Source organism: Callospermophilus lateralis, chromosome 13 (assembly GCF_048772815.1).
Source record: "Callospermophilus lateralis isolate mCalLat2 chromosome 13, mCalLat2.hap1, whole genome shotgun sequence".
Taxonomy (NCBI): domain Eukaryota; kingdom Metazoa; phylum Chordata; class Mammalia; order Rodentia; family Sciuridae; genus Callospermophilus; species Callospermophilus lateralis.
Genome location: NC_135317.1, coordinates 76,942,179 through 76,959,448, shown reverse-complemented (window position 1 = coordinate 76,959,448; position 17,270 = coordinate 76,942,179). Strand labels below are relative to the sequence as shown.

The 17,270-nt window shown below is 56.4% G+C and overlaps 1 protein-coding gene across 1 annotated transcript in view; it reads left to right on the top strand.

Moving 5' to 3' along the window:
• Positions 1–1,539: 1,539 nt before the first annotated feature.
• The window catches only part of Cntn2 (contactin 2), a 31,361-nt gene continuing 15,630 nt past the window's right edge, over positions 1,540–17,270 (top strand). The window contains exons 1-7 of the mRNA XM_076872954.1: positions 1,540–1,657; positions 10,504–10,665; positions 15,196–15,340; positions 15,457–15,632; positions 15,828–15,923; positions 16,271–16,480; positions 16,726–16,825. Of these exons, the coding sequence (XP_076729069.1) occupies positions 10,581–10,665; positions 15,196–15,340; positions 15,457–15,632; positions 15,828–15,923; positions 16,271–16,480; positions 16,726–16,825 (812 nt within the window). The 5' untranslated portion in view covers positions 1,540–1,657; positions 10,504–10,580. The remainder of the gene's footprint in view (positions 1,658–10,503; positions 10,666–15,195; positions 15,341–15,456; positions 15,633–15,827; positions 15,924–16,270; positions 16,481–16,725; positions 16,826–17,270) is intronic.

Sequence of the window (17,270 nt, the reverse complement as noted above, 5' to 3'; positions counted from 1 at the left end):
CAAGAAACATCGTTAGCAAAACCAGAAATCTCCGCATCAGGACAAGGATGGAGCTCACAAGTGGCATGAGCCCTAGGAGGGGAGCTTAAGGAAGGGAGGGGCGCCCGTGGGAACTGAGCAGGCATTTGGGTCATGAAGGCTGGACAGCAGAGCCTCCCCGCTCCTTCTCCTTTCCAAGCCCTCTCACTCCTGCGCAGGCCCCCGGGTCCCGGTCACTCAAGAAGACACGGAGTCATGCTCCACACTTGACAGGTATGGCATTTAAAACTCCACGGCCTGCCAGCCCTGCCAGCTGTTGCAGCATCTGGACCCCTCGTCAGTCTTGCCTGTGCGAACTGGACAGCAGGCAGACCAGAGGGGGGTGGGACAACAGTGACAGCCTGACAGGGACTGACTGGTGCTGCAGATGGCTGGTCCCTCTGCCTCCAGGCCCCAGCCTTCCAGGCACATCCCCACATGACAGGATCTGGGCAGAAGAGATGCATCACTGACCAGGGTGAGCACCCAGAATCTCAGGGCTGGCAGGGACCTTGGCCATCTTTAACCCCTTCCGGTGGCCAGGGAGGCTCAGAGAAGGCAAGGCACTTAGCCAAACACACACAGCCAATCAGTAGCAGAGTCCAGAGTACCCTTGAGACATCCACACACCGAATCCAGTGAGCTTTTCATGACATCACACGGCTGGTTAAGTGACAATGGGCTTGGATCCATATGTACCGATGGGCAAAGCTATCCAAGATCAATTATGTAGTTAAAAAAATATTTTGCAAATCATGATCTATGGTGTGATCCCCATCTTCATAAAATAGTACTAATGATCCATATCATCCTACACATGAAAATTTGAGGCAGGTTCTCAAATTTTTTGAGGGTGGTGGTTAAGGGACTTGCACTATCTATTTTTAAATTTAAGGTTGGGATATTTTTATAAGAAGGAGCCTGTGCTACTTTGGAGCAAGGGATGCAGGGAAGATGAAGGCCATGTGGGTGGGCACCCAAGCCGGCCCCTCTCCATCTCACTGGTACCACACACAACCGACTGGGCATTTCTGATTTGGATCTTTTCCTCTAATAGGAAATTTCTGGGGGAAACCAGAAGTTTGGGCTCCATGAGTCTCCAGGGTTTGAGGAGCAAGAGCCACTTTCTTTGTCCCTCCTGGCCTCACCCCTCTCGGGCCCCTGGAGCTCGGGGTGGGGAGAGAGGGGCAGGCAAGCCAGACAGCACCGGCCCGCGAGGAGCTGCCCATGCATTATGGAAGACGGGCGATCGGCTGGCTCCCTGGTCCTTAAATGACAGCAAATGAGGTAAAGCCAGGAGGGTGGGGACGGAAGGGGGCGGGAGGGGGGCCGAGGAAGCCATCTCCAGGGCCCCGAGCGTTGGCTGAGGACCGGAGCCAGCCAGTGAGCGGAGCCTGGGGGAGGGAGGAGCACATCTTGATGCAGAGATGCTGCAGTGGCTCCGGCGGGCGCGCACACACACACGCGCCCTCACCCGCCACCGCCGCCACCGCCGCGGCCGCCGCAGCAGCAGGACAGCGAGCGGCCGAGGCCGGCAGGGGCCGAGGGGAGCCGGCCCAGGGGCTGGCCGCGGGGCCGGCCGGCTCACCGACCCGGGCAGCGTCCGCTGGCTCCAGCCAACACCCGTGCTTCACCCCAGGTAGGTGCCCCCCGCTTTTGTCTGCCCCAGCCCAGGGGCTTCCTCCGACCCTGCTACAGCAGGGGCACCGTGCTCAACCCCTGTGAATATGCCCCTTGTAACTTGGAAGGGGACAGGGACACCCGGCCGGCCGGGCCAGTCTTGACTTCTCAGCCCAGCTCCACAGTGGCCCATGGGCAGAGGTTCTCCTCCGCCCTGTCTACGTGGGTGGCATCCTTCGGGGGCCTGGCAGAAGCCGGACCCCAGGAGTGAGTCCAGGAATTTGAGCTCGCCTGCTGGCAGTGGCAAATCCAGCCGACAGGGCAGTGGCTCTTGGGCCTGCCCTGGGCCCCCTGATCTGGTGTTGTACAGGTCCTGAGGCCAGGCTCCAGGCTCTGGCCTGCCCTTAGAAGCCCCTGGGTGAACTGAGCCTGGGTTCCCAGATTCCCGGTCACCTGGGGGGCCGCCTTTACAGGGTGACCTCTTTGCAAAGTCCTGCTTCAGTTGGACAGGGGGGAAGCTGGGGAAGAGACCAGAGACAGAGGAGAGCACAAGTTTGGGAAAAGGCCTGTCCAGGAGTGGGGACTCAGGGAGGAGAAACCCAGGCAAGTTACACCCCAAGGGTGAGCAACTGGGATGATGCGGACTGAAATTCCTTTCCTTCCCCTCCCCCTGCTCAACCTTGTCTTCTCCTCAGATTCCTCCCCCTCATTCTGGCTGGTAGGAAAGAAAGACTTGCTGGAAGTTTTCCTTTCCAGGGGATTCTGAAAACAGGGGATCCCTCTGTCCTGCACCACGGGCTTATATAATGGGCCAGAGGTGGGGAAGCAGCCCCACCAGTGAGTGTCCCGAACTGAGTTTTGTCCTCTTCTCCAAGAGAGACTTTGTGCTCTGGGAAGCCGGCCGGGTTGGGGGGGGGGGGGTGGTCATGAGGCAGTGCCTGGGGAAGGAGCTGCCCAGGCAGAGGGGCATCAGATCACTGGACCAGGGGAGCCCAGCCCATGTCCCTGGGGGAGAAGCTCTCAGTCAAGGTTGTCTAGAGGTTTGGGAATCCAGTGTGGTCAGCACAGAGTGGGCTGTGCATGTCATGGCCTCAGCCCTGGACGAAGATGGGCTGGGACATCTTTTCCCTCTGCCCAGGAGGGAGAATAGAGCAAGTAGCCTGGTCCATCCCTGAGCACCTGAGCGCAGTTGCAGATGGCAGCTTCCACCTCCTCTGCCAAGCCTCTGGCCAGAAAGCCCCTCAGTCCAGGCAGCCCCTGAGTCTGTCTGCCAACTTATCCCCAGCCTAACTCAGAGACACCGGACAAGCTGCTAGAGATCAAGGGCAGCAAAGAGTGGGCCACCTGTAAGAGAGGCTGAGATGGCCATGGCTCCCGGGGGTGGGGTGGGGCAAAGGCCCAGAAGTCAGAACAGGTGCCCTCTCTCCTGGCCTTGGCAGAGGGAGTTTTGCCCTCAGAGGTATTATGTCCAAGCCCCCTCCCCAGGGTGCCCACCACTTAACCCCTTTCTAGCCAGGCTCAGCAGGAACCCCTTATAAGTCTTGGCCACAAGGTCAAAGTCCTGCCTAAGATCCTGAGGAAGTCCTTAGCCAGTGGTGGAGGCAGGAGGTGAGACAGACAGGGGCCCCTGAACTGATGGTATCAAAGTTACCCAAGTCGCCTGCCTCATATAGAAACCACTATTCTTCTCCTGCTCTTCATGAGCATCCAGGGTCACAGTGGTGCGTCCTGATGAGAAGAGGCTGTACACTGAGGAGCCTACTCTTCCGAGTGCTCTCTCTTACTCTCCTTCCTTCCTCTGCTCCCCACCTCCCCACTGGGCAGCTCCCCCCTTGTAGCACCTTCCCTGGGTGCAGGCGCTTCAGCCCTCAGCCTCCCCACAAGGCTCCCCTACCAGCTTCCTCTCCTTATGCAACCCCCCTCCAGCATCTCCGCCGCCAGCAGTTGTTCAAATGGGGACACGTGTGGAATGGGCTCCATGCAACTGTGTTCAGTGGGACAGTTGCACACACTGCCTTTGGCTCACCAAGCTTACACTGCAGGGGCAAGTATGCAGTAATGAATACCCCAAGGTATCGTCTCTGCTCTGACCCCATCAGCAATACATTTCAGGGTGGTTTGGAGGATACAAATCACCAGCAACCTTTTCAAGCCAAATGTTGAAAGAAAGTGTATTTCAAAGACAGTCTTCAATCTGGATGTGGGTGGTATTTGTGTTTGGGGAGGAATTCCTAAGACAGAGCCAGTGGGTAGGGGAAAAAGAGATAGTTGATCAATACACAAGAAAGAGCCAGAGCAAAGAATAAGGCAGTGAAGCAGGAGGGATTTAAGTTAGACTGCAGGAGATACTGCCTAAGTAGGAAGATGGGCCACTCACTGGGCAGTTTCATTTCAGGTGGCTCTAAAGATGGCCTGAAGAACTGGGGTGTGGTCCAAAGTTAGACAGTCTTGCCTAGAGGTGGTGAGGGGTGAAGTGACCCAGTAAATTTCTTCCAGTCTCAAATGGTAAATGGCAGTTACGATTCAGGAATCCATCAGACAGACCACATTTCATTTTCTCCTTCACACTGGCCATTTCCCAGCCTGCAAGAGGACTGCGACCTCTAATCCAAGCCCCCCCAGGGGATATTACTAACCTGGACCATTCTTGGGACACGTGTGGACCCTGTGCGCTGATGTTAGCACCCTGGAGTGAAGAGGTCCGTTCTTTGTTGGGATTAGTCCTTGCTACAAAATTAGCCCTTGTTTCTTTGTTTACCAAAGAGGTCGCAAACAAAAGCAAGGGTGTGTAATGTCCTCACTGCAGACCTGAGCCCCTTCCACCCCAGCACACGGCCCAAATGCACCTCAAGGTCCTCCTCTAAGGAGCCATTTAGCCCCTCACTTAGAGGTGCGTGCCAACCCCACCCCTCACACAGTGCACCCTCCAGGTGAGACCCACTGGCTGTCCGTCAGCCGGAGCCCATGTCCTCTCAGAAACCTCAGGGACCACGAGGTTTCCCTACCTTGCTTCCAGGGGGGGGGGGGCAGCCTTCCTGCCCTGGGCACCCCAAGCCTCTGCTGTGAACCAGCCTGTGGGAAGCTCGCTGGGAAATGGGGGAGTCTCCTCTCAGCAGAAAGGGGGGATATGAAGAAATTGTTTCACGAATGCAGGAGGGACTCCCCCCGACCCCCCGATTTGTTTTTTTTAGAAACAAGTTGAATTATTGTTCTTACTCCTAGAACCTTAGAGAGGGATCTTTCTGGGGCCAGGGGTGTAGCTCAGTGGTAGAGCCCTTGGCTAGCACGTGTGAGCCCTCGATTGCCAACCCCTGCCCCCCAAAAGAAGGGGGAACTCCTCGTATCAGAGCCCTGACTCACGGGAGCCAGGCAGGCAGGTAGGAGACAGCAGGTCTCAGGGTGGCTTCCTCCTGGATTAGGTCTCCCCTCCTGTCCACTGGAGAGACGGGCACAGGAGAACCCAAACCATAGGCTTCAGACCGGGCACCAGACTGCCCCATGCTCAATGCTAAAATTTCAGACAAATCCGTGTGCCTGGGAGTCACAGTGTCCCCAAAAGGCACATCAGCACCTCAGGGAACCTCCTACGATCACAAAACTAAGGGCCGGGGGTCGGGGGAGCACGCTGCCCCTCCAGCCCCCACTTGGCGTCAAGGCAGTCCCTGTCCCACCCATATCTGCTCTGAGAACCTCTCCAGCCCAGGAGACCAGCTCAGGCCACCACAGAGACCTCTTGACCATGGCCCTTCCCTGACCTGGCAGGCCAAGCACCCCAACAGCACCCACCAGACTCCCACAGAGCCCTGTCCTTCCAGAGGGGCGTGTAAGTGATGGAGACCTTCCTGGAAGAGGATGGTTCTGTCCCAGGTGGCAACTCCCATCCTAGGCAGGGGACGTGGTGGTGATCTCTGACCTTCAGGCCCCTAAGGCAAGAGCTGGGGTCCTTGAGAAGGAGGATCTGCTCTGGAGAGCTCCTATGGTGCCCCCGCCATGTTCCTCCTCTGCACATGGTGCCAGGGTATCTCAGCCATGGAGCATCCTTGTGCCCTAATCCGAGGTGGCTGCTGGTGCTCCCTGGGTCCCTATACCTATGGGATTAAGAGGAGGAAGGCGCCCACCGGGGAGAGGGTGGGCTTGTCAGTGTCCTCACACATGGAGGACAGCCTGGAGGCGGTGCTGGTTTGAGTCTGACTGCAGACGTGAGTTCTGGAGGGTTCACAGAATGCCTGATCTTTCCTGAGAGCTGGCGATGGCCCCGGTGTGGCTCTGAGCGCTTCATAGTCCCTGCGTTAGAGCCTTCCCTCTCCTCCCCATTTTGCAGATGGAAGACTGAGGCTTAGAGAGGTTAAGGAATGAAGGTGATAACCCCAGTTACACTAGTTAGCTACACTAGGATTATGTAGTGACGCATAGCTGACTCACCTGCCCTGTGGTGTGCAACACAGTGGAGGCTGGGGAGGGATCTCAGGGGTGCCTACAGTAGTTTGAAGGCTGACAATAATCAGTCTGTCCCATCAACTGGGCTCTAACTTCTCTTTTCCTACCCACCATCTAAAAGTTGCCATAGTTCTTAATGTACCAGTCCCCATTATCCAGGGCAAGAGGAGATAGATCCAGGGCCAAGAGGGGAGCATCCCAGTGCAGCATTTGGGGGAGTTATCTGTCATTTTTGCAAGCTCCATGCAGGGGTCCTTAGCCCAGGAAACCCTGTTGTGTCCTAGAGACCATCTCACAGCCTTCTGTCCCCCAGCTGTCCCCAAGCCCTTTGTTTCCTGGACTCAGAACTGCAGCCAGCTTCCCCTGTGCCCTTGAACCCCCAAATGGCCCATTCCCCATACACTGGTCCCTCATAGGACCAGCCCCCAAGTGACAGCCTGTGCCCGCCTGTGCCAGCCTGTGCCTGCACCCCTGCACCAGGGCAGCTGGCCTGGGCAAGAGTCCACTGACTCAGAGCTGGCAAGGCCAGCTCCGGGCCTGGCATAGCTCCACTCCAGCCTTGCTCTTGACAAAAAGGCCTCCTCCACCCTAGGTATTCTAGAATGTGTCATAGCACAGATGATGTGGGGACATGACTGGCTATGGACCTGAGAGCCCTTATGGCTGCTCTCGGTTGGTCAGGGGAGTTCCCTGAAGGCTGTTTCTTTTTTTTTAAGGGTGTGGGGTTTAAAGGGGATTGAACTCAGGGGCACTCAACCACTGAGCCACATCCCCAGCCCTTTTTTGTATGTTAATTAGGGACAGGGTCTCACTGAGTCACATAGTGCCTCACCCTTGCTGAGGTTAACTTTGAACTTGTGATCCTCCTACCTCAGCCTCCCAAGCTGCTAGGATTACAGGCATGCAGCACCATTCCCAGGAAGGCTCTGTCTTTAATACGGTCTCCCCTGTGCGTCACACGATGCCTCGCCATTGTTAAGAAGCTGGAATGGGAAGGCGTGCAGGGCAACACTGGGTGCCAATCATCTCATCTTCAGGGAGGCAATAAGCTTCAATCTTTAGCCCAGTTCTCTGAGCTACTGACTCCACACACACTCTGTGTGTGTGTGTGTGTGTGTGTGTGTGTGTGCACGCGCGGGTGTGCATGTGTGTTCATTTACTCAAGACCTTGGCACAGAGGGGAGCTCAATATTTATCTGATGAGGCTGACAGGTGTCTAGTGCTCCCTGTAGGCAACCCCAGGTCCTCCTAGATCCCCTACATATCTCCTCTAAGGCTGCAGGATTATTTCCAGAGGGGATTCAGGGTCTTGGGCTGGGGAGATGGCTAATAAAAGTCTGGATGAAGTTGAAGTTTAAGGTGGACAGTGCAATTGGACTATCCATGATCTACAGTAATTACCTATGGTAATCCAGACAACAGGTCATTCTGCAGGGTGGGGGTGATCAAGGTGACATCCGCCTCTGCCTTGCTCTGGCACATTCAGGATAAGTGCCTTCAGCCCAGACTCCGCCCAGGCCAGCCCCTGCCCCTCCCTGAGTTCCCAGGCCTGGCAAGCTGACAAAGGGTGGGAGCCAACGATGATTGAGCACCTTCTCTGTGCCAGACGCCAGCTTGTGGCTCCCCAATGCCAAGGGGGTAATTTTCAAACTCTCAGGAGGAGGTTTTCTACAAGGGAACCTCCTGGGAAAGTCCAGTAGATGAAGCAGATACGAGTGGGGATGTTCTTGCAGAGGTAGGGAAGCGTCTGGTACCCCAGCAGGTCTCTGTCTCTCCCCATTGTGGCCTGAGGCTTCCTGGCAGCTTGAGAGGCACTGCAGGGCACTCTGCTGATTGGCTCTGTGGAGGGCATGGTGTCAGCTCCACTTTGCAGATGAGCAAACTGAGACTCCAAGAGGGAGACAAACCTGTCCAAGTTCACAGAGCTGTTAAGAGATGAAGTCAGTATTACCAACTCCTGTCCATTAGATTCCAAACCCTGGAAGGTTCCATACTGCCCCAAAGGCTCCCTATTCTGAGGGCAATTCCCTGTATCTGCATAACATCCAGGAACACACTTTCAAGATTTCCTCATGACCAGACAGCTGCCAGCCTGAGAGCCCTGGGCACATATGTGTGCGCCAGCGTGGGCCAGTTTGCCCTGGGATTGCCCAGAGAGCACTGAAGTCCTATCAGCCTGCTCAGATACATATTGACCTCTGTTATATGAGTGTGCGCGTGTGTGTCGCTGGCTCCTGGAGACATGTAAGCACAGTTGTTCTCCATCAGTTAAATGTGACACACAGTGACACCTATTATGGGCCAGGCTCAGTGATACCAAGATGAACGTGACACAGTCTCTCCTTGGGGAGCGCACAGCCCTCTAATGGAGACAAACAGCTCCATGGGTGGGACGCCAGGGAGTCGAGCTCAGAGCTGAATTCTGACTGAGCTGATGGGGCATCTGGGGGATTCCTAGCAAGAGTGAGATGGGCACAGGGCCTGGTAGGAGGGGGAGCCTCTCTGTGGAAGGGCACCACAGCGGGGAGAGATAGTGCTGGGTAGTGTCAGCGGGGCTGGCAGTGCCAACAGTCGGAGTTCAAGACTAGAACTGAGTGGCAAGGACAGGGAGGAGCGGGCCCCCTCCCTAACAGCAGGAAGTGGGTATGAAGCTGGAGTTGGGGTGGGGAGGGATGCCATCTGCTCCCTGCATGCATACCCAGACACCCCATTTCTCGGCTCCGCACAGGATTCCTGCCACATCCACCCTGACAGACCCTGGGGCCATTTCTCCGCTCACTCCCAGAGCTCCCTCAGGAGCTGTGGAAAAGGTGTCAGAGGCTGTGGTGACTATGTGAGGAGGGGCGGGGCTCTCTCCAAGGAGATGGAGTGTGAAGTGGGGCAAGGGGGTGCCCATCCTCAGGCCCTGTACCACCCAGTGCAGCCTGCAGCTCCCCCACCCCACCCGCACCCAAAGGGGAGCACCTCCCGGACCTCAGTTGCCTGTAATCTCCAGGAACAACAGAGTACCAGTGCTGAAGGGACCTTAGCGCCCATTTTACAGAGAAGGTCACAGATCCAGAGATGGCAAGGGTCTTGCAGCCAGTTAGTGGAGAAGATGGCAAGGGTCTTGCAGCCAGTTAGTGGAGAAGCCTCTAGCCTCAGGCCGCCCGCCCTGCTCTTTGTTTGGTTGGTTTTGTTGTGGTGGTGGTTGTTTTTTGTTTGTGTGTTTGGTTTTGGTACCAAGGATTGACACCAGGGGCACTTAACCACTGAGCCACATCCCCAGCCCTTTTTTCTAATTTTTTAAATTTTGAGACAGGGTCTCACTAAGTTGCCGAGGCTGATCTCAAACCTGCAATCCTCCTGCCTCAGCCTCCCAAGTTGCTGGGATTACAGGCACGCAGCATCGTGCCTGGCCCTGTTTTTGGTTTTCTGCAGGGCAGGCAGGTGGGGCAGATGTGCAGAATCTGCCACCAGGTTATCTGGTCTCTGTGGCAGCTCTGGGTGGGCACTGTGGGAGTCAGTAGCTCAGGCTGACTGCAATTACTGGCAGGCAGGCTCCCAAGAGTCCCTGAACCCTTCAGATCTCAGATGTCCTCCTAGACACAAGAAGTGGACAAGGAGGTTGATTCTGCCCCTGCCCCTGCCCCTCAAGATGAAGTCTCAGCTCTCAGGCTGAAGGGTCCAGTCTCTGGCTTGTCCTCAGTGACCTACAGTGGGTAGTTTCTTGGGACCTCTGTGTAAGAATGGTTGTGCCACCTCTGTGTAAGAGACCTCCTCCCCAGAGTTGCGTTAACTCTTTGAGCCCAGAAAGCCTCTGGGGCCATTAGCCGTCTGGTCAGAGTGTGGCTAATGGGTCCAAGGTCATGACTCCATCAGACAAAGCGTAAAGTGCCTTACCTGGAGCCCTGGCGAGGGGTCATAGATAAATCATGAGACCCCGTCTCACCACTAGAAAAACAAGGCTGGTCCTGAGAGACTTAATGCAGTTTCCAGAGGGGCTTGTTAGCCCCCACCCAGGCAGATGTGGGGGTCGGCGGGGGAGAGTCGGCCCCAATCCCCAATTGCCAGAGGAAGGTGTGCAGGTCCCCCAACCCAGAGTCAGGTGCTGTTCTCCTCCTGATCCTGCATCAGGAGCCAGCGCCTGCATGCGGGCAGGTGGGTTCCTGTCTCCTAATAAGCTACTGCTTTCACTTCCTGAGCAGCCCCCCACTGGCTGGAGGGGGGCAGGTGGGGGCACAGAACAAAGCCAGACCCCCAGGGGACAGTTGGAGGCACTCAGCCCCAGGAAGAGCGCCTTGGTAATGGCCAAGCCCCTTCCCCTGGGGCTCCGGGAGGATGAGAGCCTGTGCAATCCTGCAGGGCTCAGGCGGGTGGGAAGCAGGACTGGCCAGATGAGCCTGTGCTGGGCGGGCGCTCAGAGCCCTCCTTCTCCTGCCCCCCCAGGTGCTCCTGTGCCTCCAGCCAGACCCTCCCTGAGCTGGGCTGAGGCTCCTATCCTCTGATCCCCTCCTCTATCCGCGATGCCTACCATGGAGACATTGGCCAGGAGGAAGCCACATCTGCTGCTGCTACTGCTGGTCACCATGGCCCTTGTTGCTTCCCCAGGTAAGAGGGGCTGCCCAGGCTCCAAAAGGATCATTATATCATTAAATCATTGCTGTGTTCGGGGCAATGACCACACAGATAATTGCCTCTACACTGCTGTAGCATCTAGATTCCTGAGACCATTTCCTTGCTAAAATTTTTGCATTTATGGATCTTACCTTCCCTTGGAGACAAGGAAGGAGGAATATGTCTTTGTCACATGATAGATAAAAGAAGACTGACTCAGAGAGAGTGAGCGGATTACTATGGATCACACAGCAAGATGATAGCACAACCAGATCCCCACACGATCGGCTTGGAGCTGTAGCTTCTAAGGCCGTGCTGTTCAGTAGGATAGCAATACCCGCAGAGGGACTGCCTGACCTAGGATTCAGTTGGATTAACAAATGATGCCCTCAGTAGCACAAGCCATGTTTCAAGGGCTCAATAGCCACCTCCAAAAGCATAGACCATGGAACATGTCCATCATATCTAAGAGTTCTCCTGGAGGGCCCCTGACACTAGGAGACCCCAGCAATATCACTGAACTCTGGGAGGCTCCCTCCAGGAACCCCTGTATCTTGCTGAGGGATGGAGAAAGGGCAGGATGTGGGATAGAATGAAGCAGAGCAGGAGAGCCCAGGTCCTCAACCAGAGACTCTCAGCTTACAGGAGGGAAGGAGAAGGCTGCAGATGGAGGGAGGGCAGAGAGGGGGACTGGAGAACTCAGCTGTCCTGGAACTGAGGGACTCACATCTCCCAGACCTGCTGTGAAGGGCTCAGCCTCTGCCTTGACCTCCTGCCAAGGTCAATGGACATTTCTTTTCCCCCTCAAAGAGCTCCATGGGAGAAGGAGTCCATCCCCACAGTCTGTCTGGAGTCCTAACCACCTCATACTCCACCTCCCTTCCCTCCCAGGCCCCCGTGAGGCCACAGCCTGTGTGCATTGGTCTTGGGTCTCCACTGGCCAGGCCTTTTCCTGTCCTCGCTGCCTCCCAATCCTAGATCCAACTTGGGCTGACCCAGAAGGTGGGGTGCTCCCTAGCCCCAGCCCTGGCCATCTGTGCCAGGGCCCACTGGAGTGAGAGGAGCTGCCAACATGGGGAGCCTGGCTGCACAGGGAACCCCAGACGGTCAGAGGAGCAGAGCTGGGCTCCTCAGCACCCCTCCCTCCATCTGAGGCAAGGAGCATGAGCAGTCTCCAGGGTCCTCAGACCAGGGTGCCCGAAGGCAACTGCCAAGGGGCCAGGACCTGGTCTGACACCTCCCCAGGCAACAGAGGGAGGCAGGGTGGGAATCCCCCCGGCCCACAGCCCTGCCGGGCAGGTGCTCAGCTCTTGCTTCCCTTGCCAACCCCACCTGTGGATACGGTTTGGGACTCCTGGCACCAGAGCAAGGAAAGGCCCGAGGATTCCCCCTCACCTTCCCATCCCTCTACCCTCTTCCTCTGCGGGGTTTCTGAGGCCTGTGCAGGGGGGCAAGAGTCACCGGAGCGGGAAATCAGGAGGAAATGGGAGAATGTTAAACAGGACAGCAAAGAAAGGCTGACTTTGCCCGGGAGCTTGTGTGTGTGCACGTGTGCGTGCACCCGTGTGTGTACACGTGTGCATGCCCACATATGTGGAAGGTGCATCTGTATGTGGGTGTGTATGCAGCTATGGAGGGAAGTGGGGCATGTGAGGGCACGTCCGTGCACGTGGGTGTCGACTCAGATGTGTGTGTACACTGTGTATCTGGCCATTGGAGTGAGGTGTGGTGTGGAGGGGCATCACCCCGGGGGGCAGTCCTGGCAAGCCTAGCAGCACCGCACTGGCTCTCGACCCCTGCTGTCCTTCCGAACTCCACCAGGCATATTTTACAGTCCAGATGCCTAGTGATTCTGACTCCAGATCTTGGAAGGAACAGGGCCTCTGATGGTTCCAATGGGAAATCAAGGTCAGGATTCAGGGACGGTGGTGGTGAATGACACGGGCTGTGGGGCAAGTCCAGCCAAGGTCAGGACCTGCCCCCCTCCACCCGCCAATCTGCTCCTTCTTGCTGTGTGCTGTTGGGCTACGTTATTTAACCTTCTAAGTCTCAGATACTGTGTTGGTTAAAAAGAAAACGCAGTATCTATCTATCAAAGGGCATGAGAAGCAAGTGGGGAATGTGGTATCTGATAATCAGGAGGCAATCCATCAATAGCGTCTGTTTTTATTACTTTTATTTATTTTATTATTATCAACAAACACCTACTTATGAATGCATGCATATGTAAATGTATATACATGCCACTTGCAGCAGTTCGTGGGTGGGAACAGATGTGTGTATACACTGTGTATCTGGCCATTTGAGTAGCTGAGAGCCACATGTCAATGTGTATCTGAATGTGACCTAAGAGTGCGTGTAAGGAAGTGTGCGGGTGAACCACGTGAGGTGTGTCCACATGGATATCCGGGGGAGTGTGACGGTGTGCACTGCAGAAAGCTTTTTTCGGGAAGAGGGACAGTCTTAGAGCATCAGTGTGTCCTGGCCCACTCAACCATCCCACCTCGCAGACAGAGTTCCTGGAAGCTGCTATTGTAAAGGCGATTCCCAGTGCCCTGGCTGCCTCCATCTCTCCTTCCCTCCCCTCCCAGTGGTCCCAGCTGGGGCAGGATCCCTATCCTCCACCGCCATCATTAACTGGGGATTAAGCTGGGCTTTCCAGCCGAGATGATGCTGGTGCCTGCAGACCACTGTCTCCAGGCCTGGGGCGGCAGTGAGGGAGAATGATGGGTGGCAGGGAGGGGCAGGGGTGCCTGCACCAGGCCGCTTCTGGGAGCCCCGTCTCCTCCCTCATTCTGAGAGCTGCTTAACAGCTGCCCTCACTCCCAGGGGGCAGGGCAGGCTCAGCTGCAGCATGGAGACCCGCCCTTGGAAGGAGGACAGCTGGATGCACTGGGGCACTAATTGTTAATGGGGATCCCGGCCTCCTCATGACCTGCTGATCAGGGCCTGAAATCAGCTGTGTGGAGAGCTAGGAGCCAACTTGGCCATGGGCACCGGCTCCTGCTGACTCCACAGAGACAAAGTGCACGGGCCCCATCAGGCGGCCGACAGAGACACCCAGGCCCTGTCACCTGTGTCCCTCATACACTGTCCCTGTCCTGGAGAGGTGGGACAATAGTGCATGAAGTGAGGGGTGCCTGCTCAGGAGACAGGACTGGCAGGAAAGCTCCATTTGTGGGTGTGGTGACCATTCTTTCAGGAATTTCAGGAGAAGTGGGATTTAGACGGGTCTGTGTCAGACTTACTGAGTGACCATGAGCAAACCACTCCCTTTCTGGGCCTCTCTTTCTTGAATTGTGGCACAGGGATTTTAGAAAAGTGCCACCAATCAGCCATCCACTCATCGACTCATCGTCAGGCTCCATCCCCCCAGCCCCTCCCGCCCCACACTTGGATCTGATTGGCAGACACACCAGATGCCTGCCAGGGCTCTGGCTGGATCCTCCTGTGGGCCCTGGAGGGGGTTCACAGCTTTCCTTTTTTTAATTTCTTTTTTCTTATCGGTACCAGGATTGAACTCAGCGGCAGGACTGAGCCCCATTCCCAGCCCTATGTTGTATTTTCTTTAGAGACAGGGTCTAGCTGAGTTGCTTAGCACCTCACTTTTGCTGAGGCTGGCTTTGGACTCACAGTCCTCCTGTCTCAGCCTCCCCAGCTGCCGGGATAACAGGGGTGCACCACCGCGCCTGGCTAGTTTTCTTTTCACAGGTAGAGACATGGGAGGTCAGAAGAGTCCCACAACTTGCCAAAGGTCACACAGCTGGTAGGAGGCCCAACCCACCCCCAGCCCAAGGCTTTTTACTGAGTCACATTGTCCCAGAAAGGTACCAGACTCCAGGGACACACACCCCTTCCCCCGGGGTTGGCCAATGACTTTTCCTGCATCTCACGCCCAATGGATCAGTTCTTTAAGGCTCCTCTGAGAGTCCCCCAGGGTGGCAGCAACTGCTTCCATTCCAAGGCCCCAGCGTCTTGATCACTGTTAGGACACGTGCCACCTTGGACCATCAGTTTTCTGTGTCATGTGTCTCAAGCTCCTCCAGGGAGAGGGGCTGTGTCTGCTTCACCTTCGCCTCCCAGTCTCTAACCCAATGTCAGGTACAGAGCAGGTGCTTAATACCTGAGTGTAGGGTGGGGACTGACTGTGACAACTTGACCAGAGGGGCCTGCCCAGCCTATTTAAATTCAAATTTAAATTAGTTAAAATTAAATTTAAAAACTGATTCCTTAGGGCTGAGGCTGGGGCTGAGCGGTAGTGCACTTGCCTGGCATATGTGAGGCACTGGGTTCGATTCCCAGCACCTCATATAAATAAATAAAGGTCTATCAACAACTAAAAGAAAAATTGTTTTAATTGATTCCTTAGCCACATTTCCAGTTCTCAATAGCCTCAAGTGTCTAGTGTGCAGAAGATGGGACATCTCCTGCACTGCAGGAAGTTCTGCTGAGCAGCAGGGCGCTAGAGGCCAGGCCCCAGCTAGCCTCAGGCTGTGAGCCCTCTGGTGATGTCCTCTTCTGCAGCTTGGAGTTTGGCCCAGGGATCCCTGGCCACCTTTGGGCCTGTCTTTGAAGAACAACCTGTTGGCCTGCTATTCCCAGAGGAGTCTACGGAGGAGCAGGTGACGCTGGCATGCCGTGCCCGGGCCAGCCCTCCAGCCACCTATAGGTGAGGGCCCTGCAGTGAGTCCTTGGACACCCTGGGCAGCCGCACTGTTTTTCCCTCACGTCAGCCCCGACTGCAGGCAGGATTCAGAGGTTCCCCTCCTCTGTCCCCTTTGACAGGTGGAAGATGAATGGCACCGAGATGAAGCTGGAGCCAGGTTCCCGCCACCAGCTGGTGGGGGGCAACCTGGTCATCATGAACCCCACCAAGGCACAGGACGCCGGTGTCTATCAGTGCCTGGCCTCCAACCCAGTGGGCACTGTGGTCAGCAGGGAGGCCGTCCTCCGCTTTGGCTGTGAGAACAATGGGTGGCCAAGACGCTGGGGGGAGGGGGAAAAGAGGCAGGAAGCCCAGGGGACGCCCTCAAGCCAGGCTTTCCTGCCCTCCCCTGACATGCCCTCATTACTGCTACTGCCCAGGGAGGGTGATGAGATGGGGAGGGAGCCCCGGGCACGGAGGATGGTGCCTGATTCCCCGTCTCCACCTCTAGTCCTGCAGGAATTCTCCAAGGAGGAGCGAGACCCTGTGAAGACCCACGAGGGCTGGGGGGTGATGCTGCCCTGTAACCCTCCTGCCCACTACCCAGGTGAGTGGGACCCTGCCGGGAACACAGGAATGACTTCTGGATGTTCAGCCAAGGAAGGTTGGAATGAGAGGTGGCAAGTGCCCCTTGCAAGCACTGATTCTGGGTCCCCCTACTTTAAATGACTCTTTGTGTGGTGGATCTGCCCTTTCCTAATTGTCCCTAAGGGTGTGTTCACCAACACCTTGTGCTCCCTGAGAACAGAGCCTCTAGGTCTCTCCTCAGCTCCAGTTCAGAGAGTGGGAGGCTCCCAGAGCAAGGTCCACAGATTCTCTCCAGCATGTGGGGTCTCCCCACGATTGCCCCTGAGCCCTGCCCCCCCTGGTTTCCTCAAAATACCTGCACCCTAGGCTTGTCCTACCGCTGGCTCCTCAACGAGTTCCCCAACTTCATCCCGACGGATGGGCGCCACTTCGTGTCCCAGACCACAGGGAACCTGTACATTGCCCGGACCAACGCCTCGGACCTGGGCAACTACTCCTGCCTGGCCACCAGCCACATGGACTTCTCCACCAAAAGCGTCTTCAGCAAATTCGCTCAGCTCAACCTGGCTGCTGAAGGTCAGGGTTGCCAGGTGTGGCGGGAGGAGGGCGCCGGAAGCGTCAGTGGGCTTTGGGAATAGGTCCCCTCATCTTCCTCAGGCCTCAGACCTTTGCCCCGGGCCCCAAGGGGAAGGGAAGTCCTCTGAGACCCCACCAAGCTGGAGACTGCGGGCTCTGAAGGGTGCCTCACAAGATCCTAGCACAGGAGCAGGTGACTCCCCTGGAGTCACTTATGTATAATACGCACCTTCCCCTCTCCCCAGATCCCCGGCTCTTCGCGCCCAGCATTAAGGCCCGGTTCCCAGCAGAGACCTACGCGCTAGTGGGCCAGCAGGTCACCCTGGAGTGCTTCGCCTTTGGGAAGTGAGTGGCACGGAGAAGGGGAGCTCCCTGGGGCCAGGCACAGCCTTTCAGAGCCCCTCAGGGACACAGGAGACCCCAGGGTGAGAGTGGACAAGGCCAACAGGCAGCTTGGTGCCCCTCTGCCCCAAGCAGAGTGCTAGGTGGGCAGTAGGCACTGTGACCACCCTCTGATCATTAACTGCAGGTGAGGCTTCCTGTGCCAGGGGCCTTGCACACATTGAATCACTTGGTCCTGCCAGCAGTGCATAGTGGGCTCAGACGGCCTGAGCAACCCTGGGGCAGGGGCGGGAGCAAAGTGGGCTCCACCCAGCCCGCCTGGTGCAGATCTTGAAGGTCACTCACTGACGGGGAGGCCTTGGGCATAAGATGAGATAACCCGAGTATCTCAGCTTCCTCCTTTGTAAACAGTGAGAGTAACAGTAACCAGCGGGCGCCGGGTAAGATT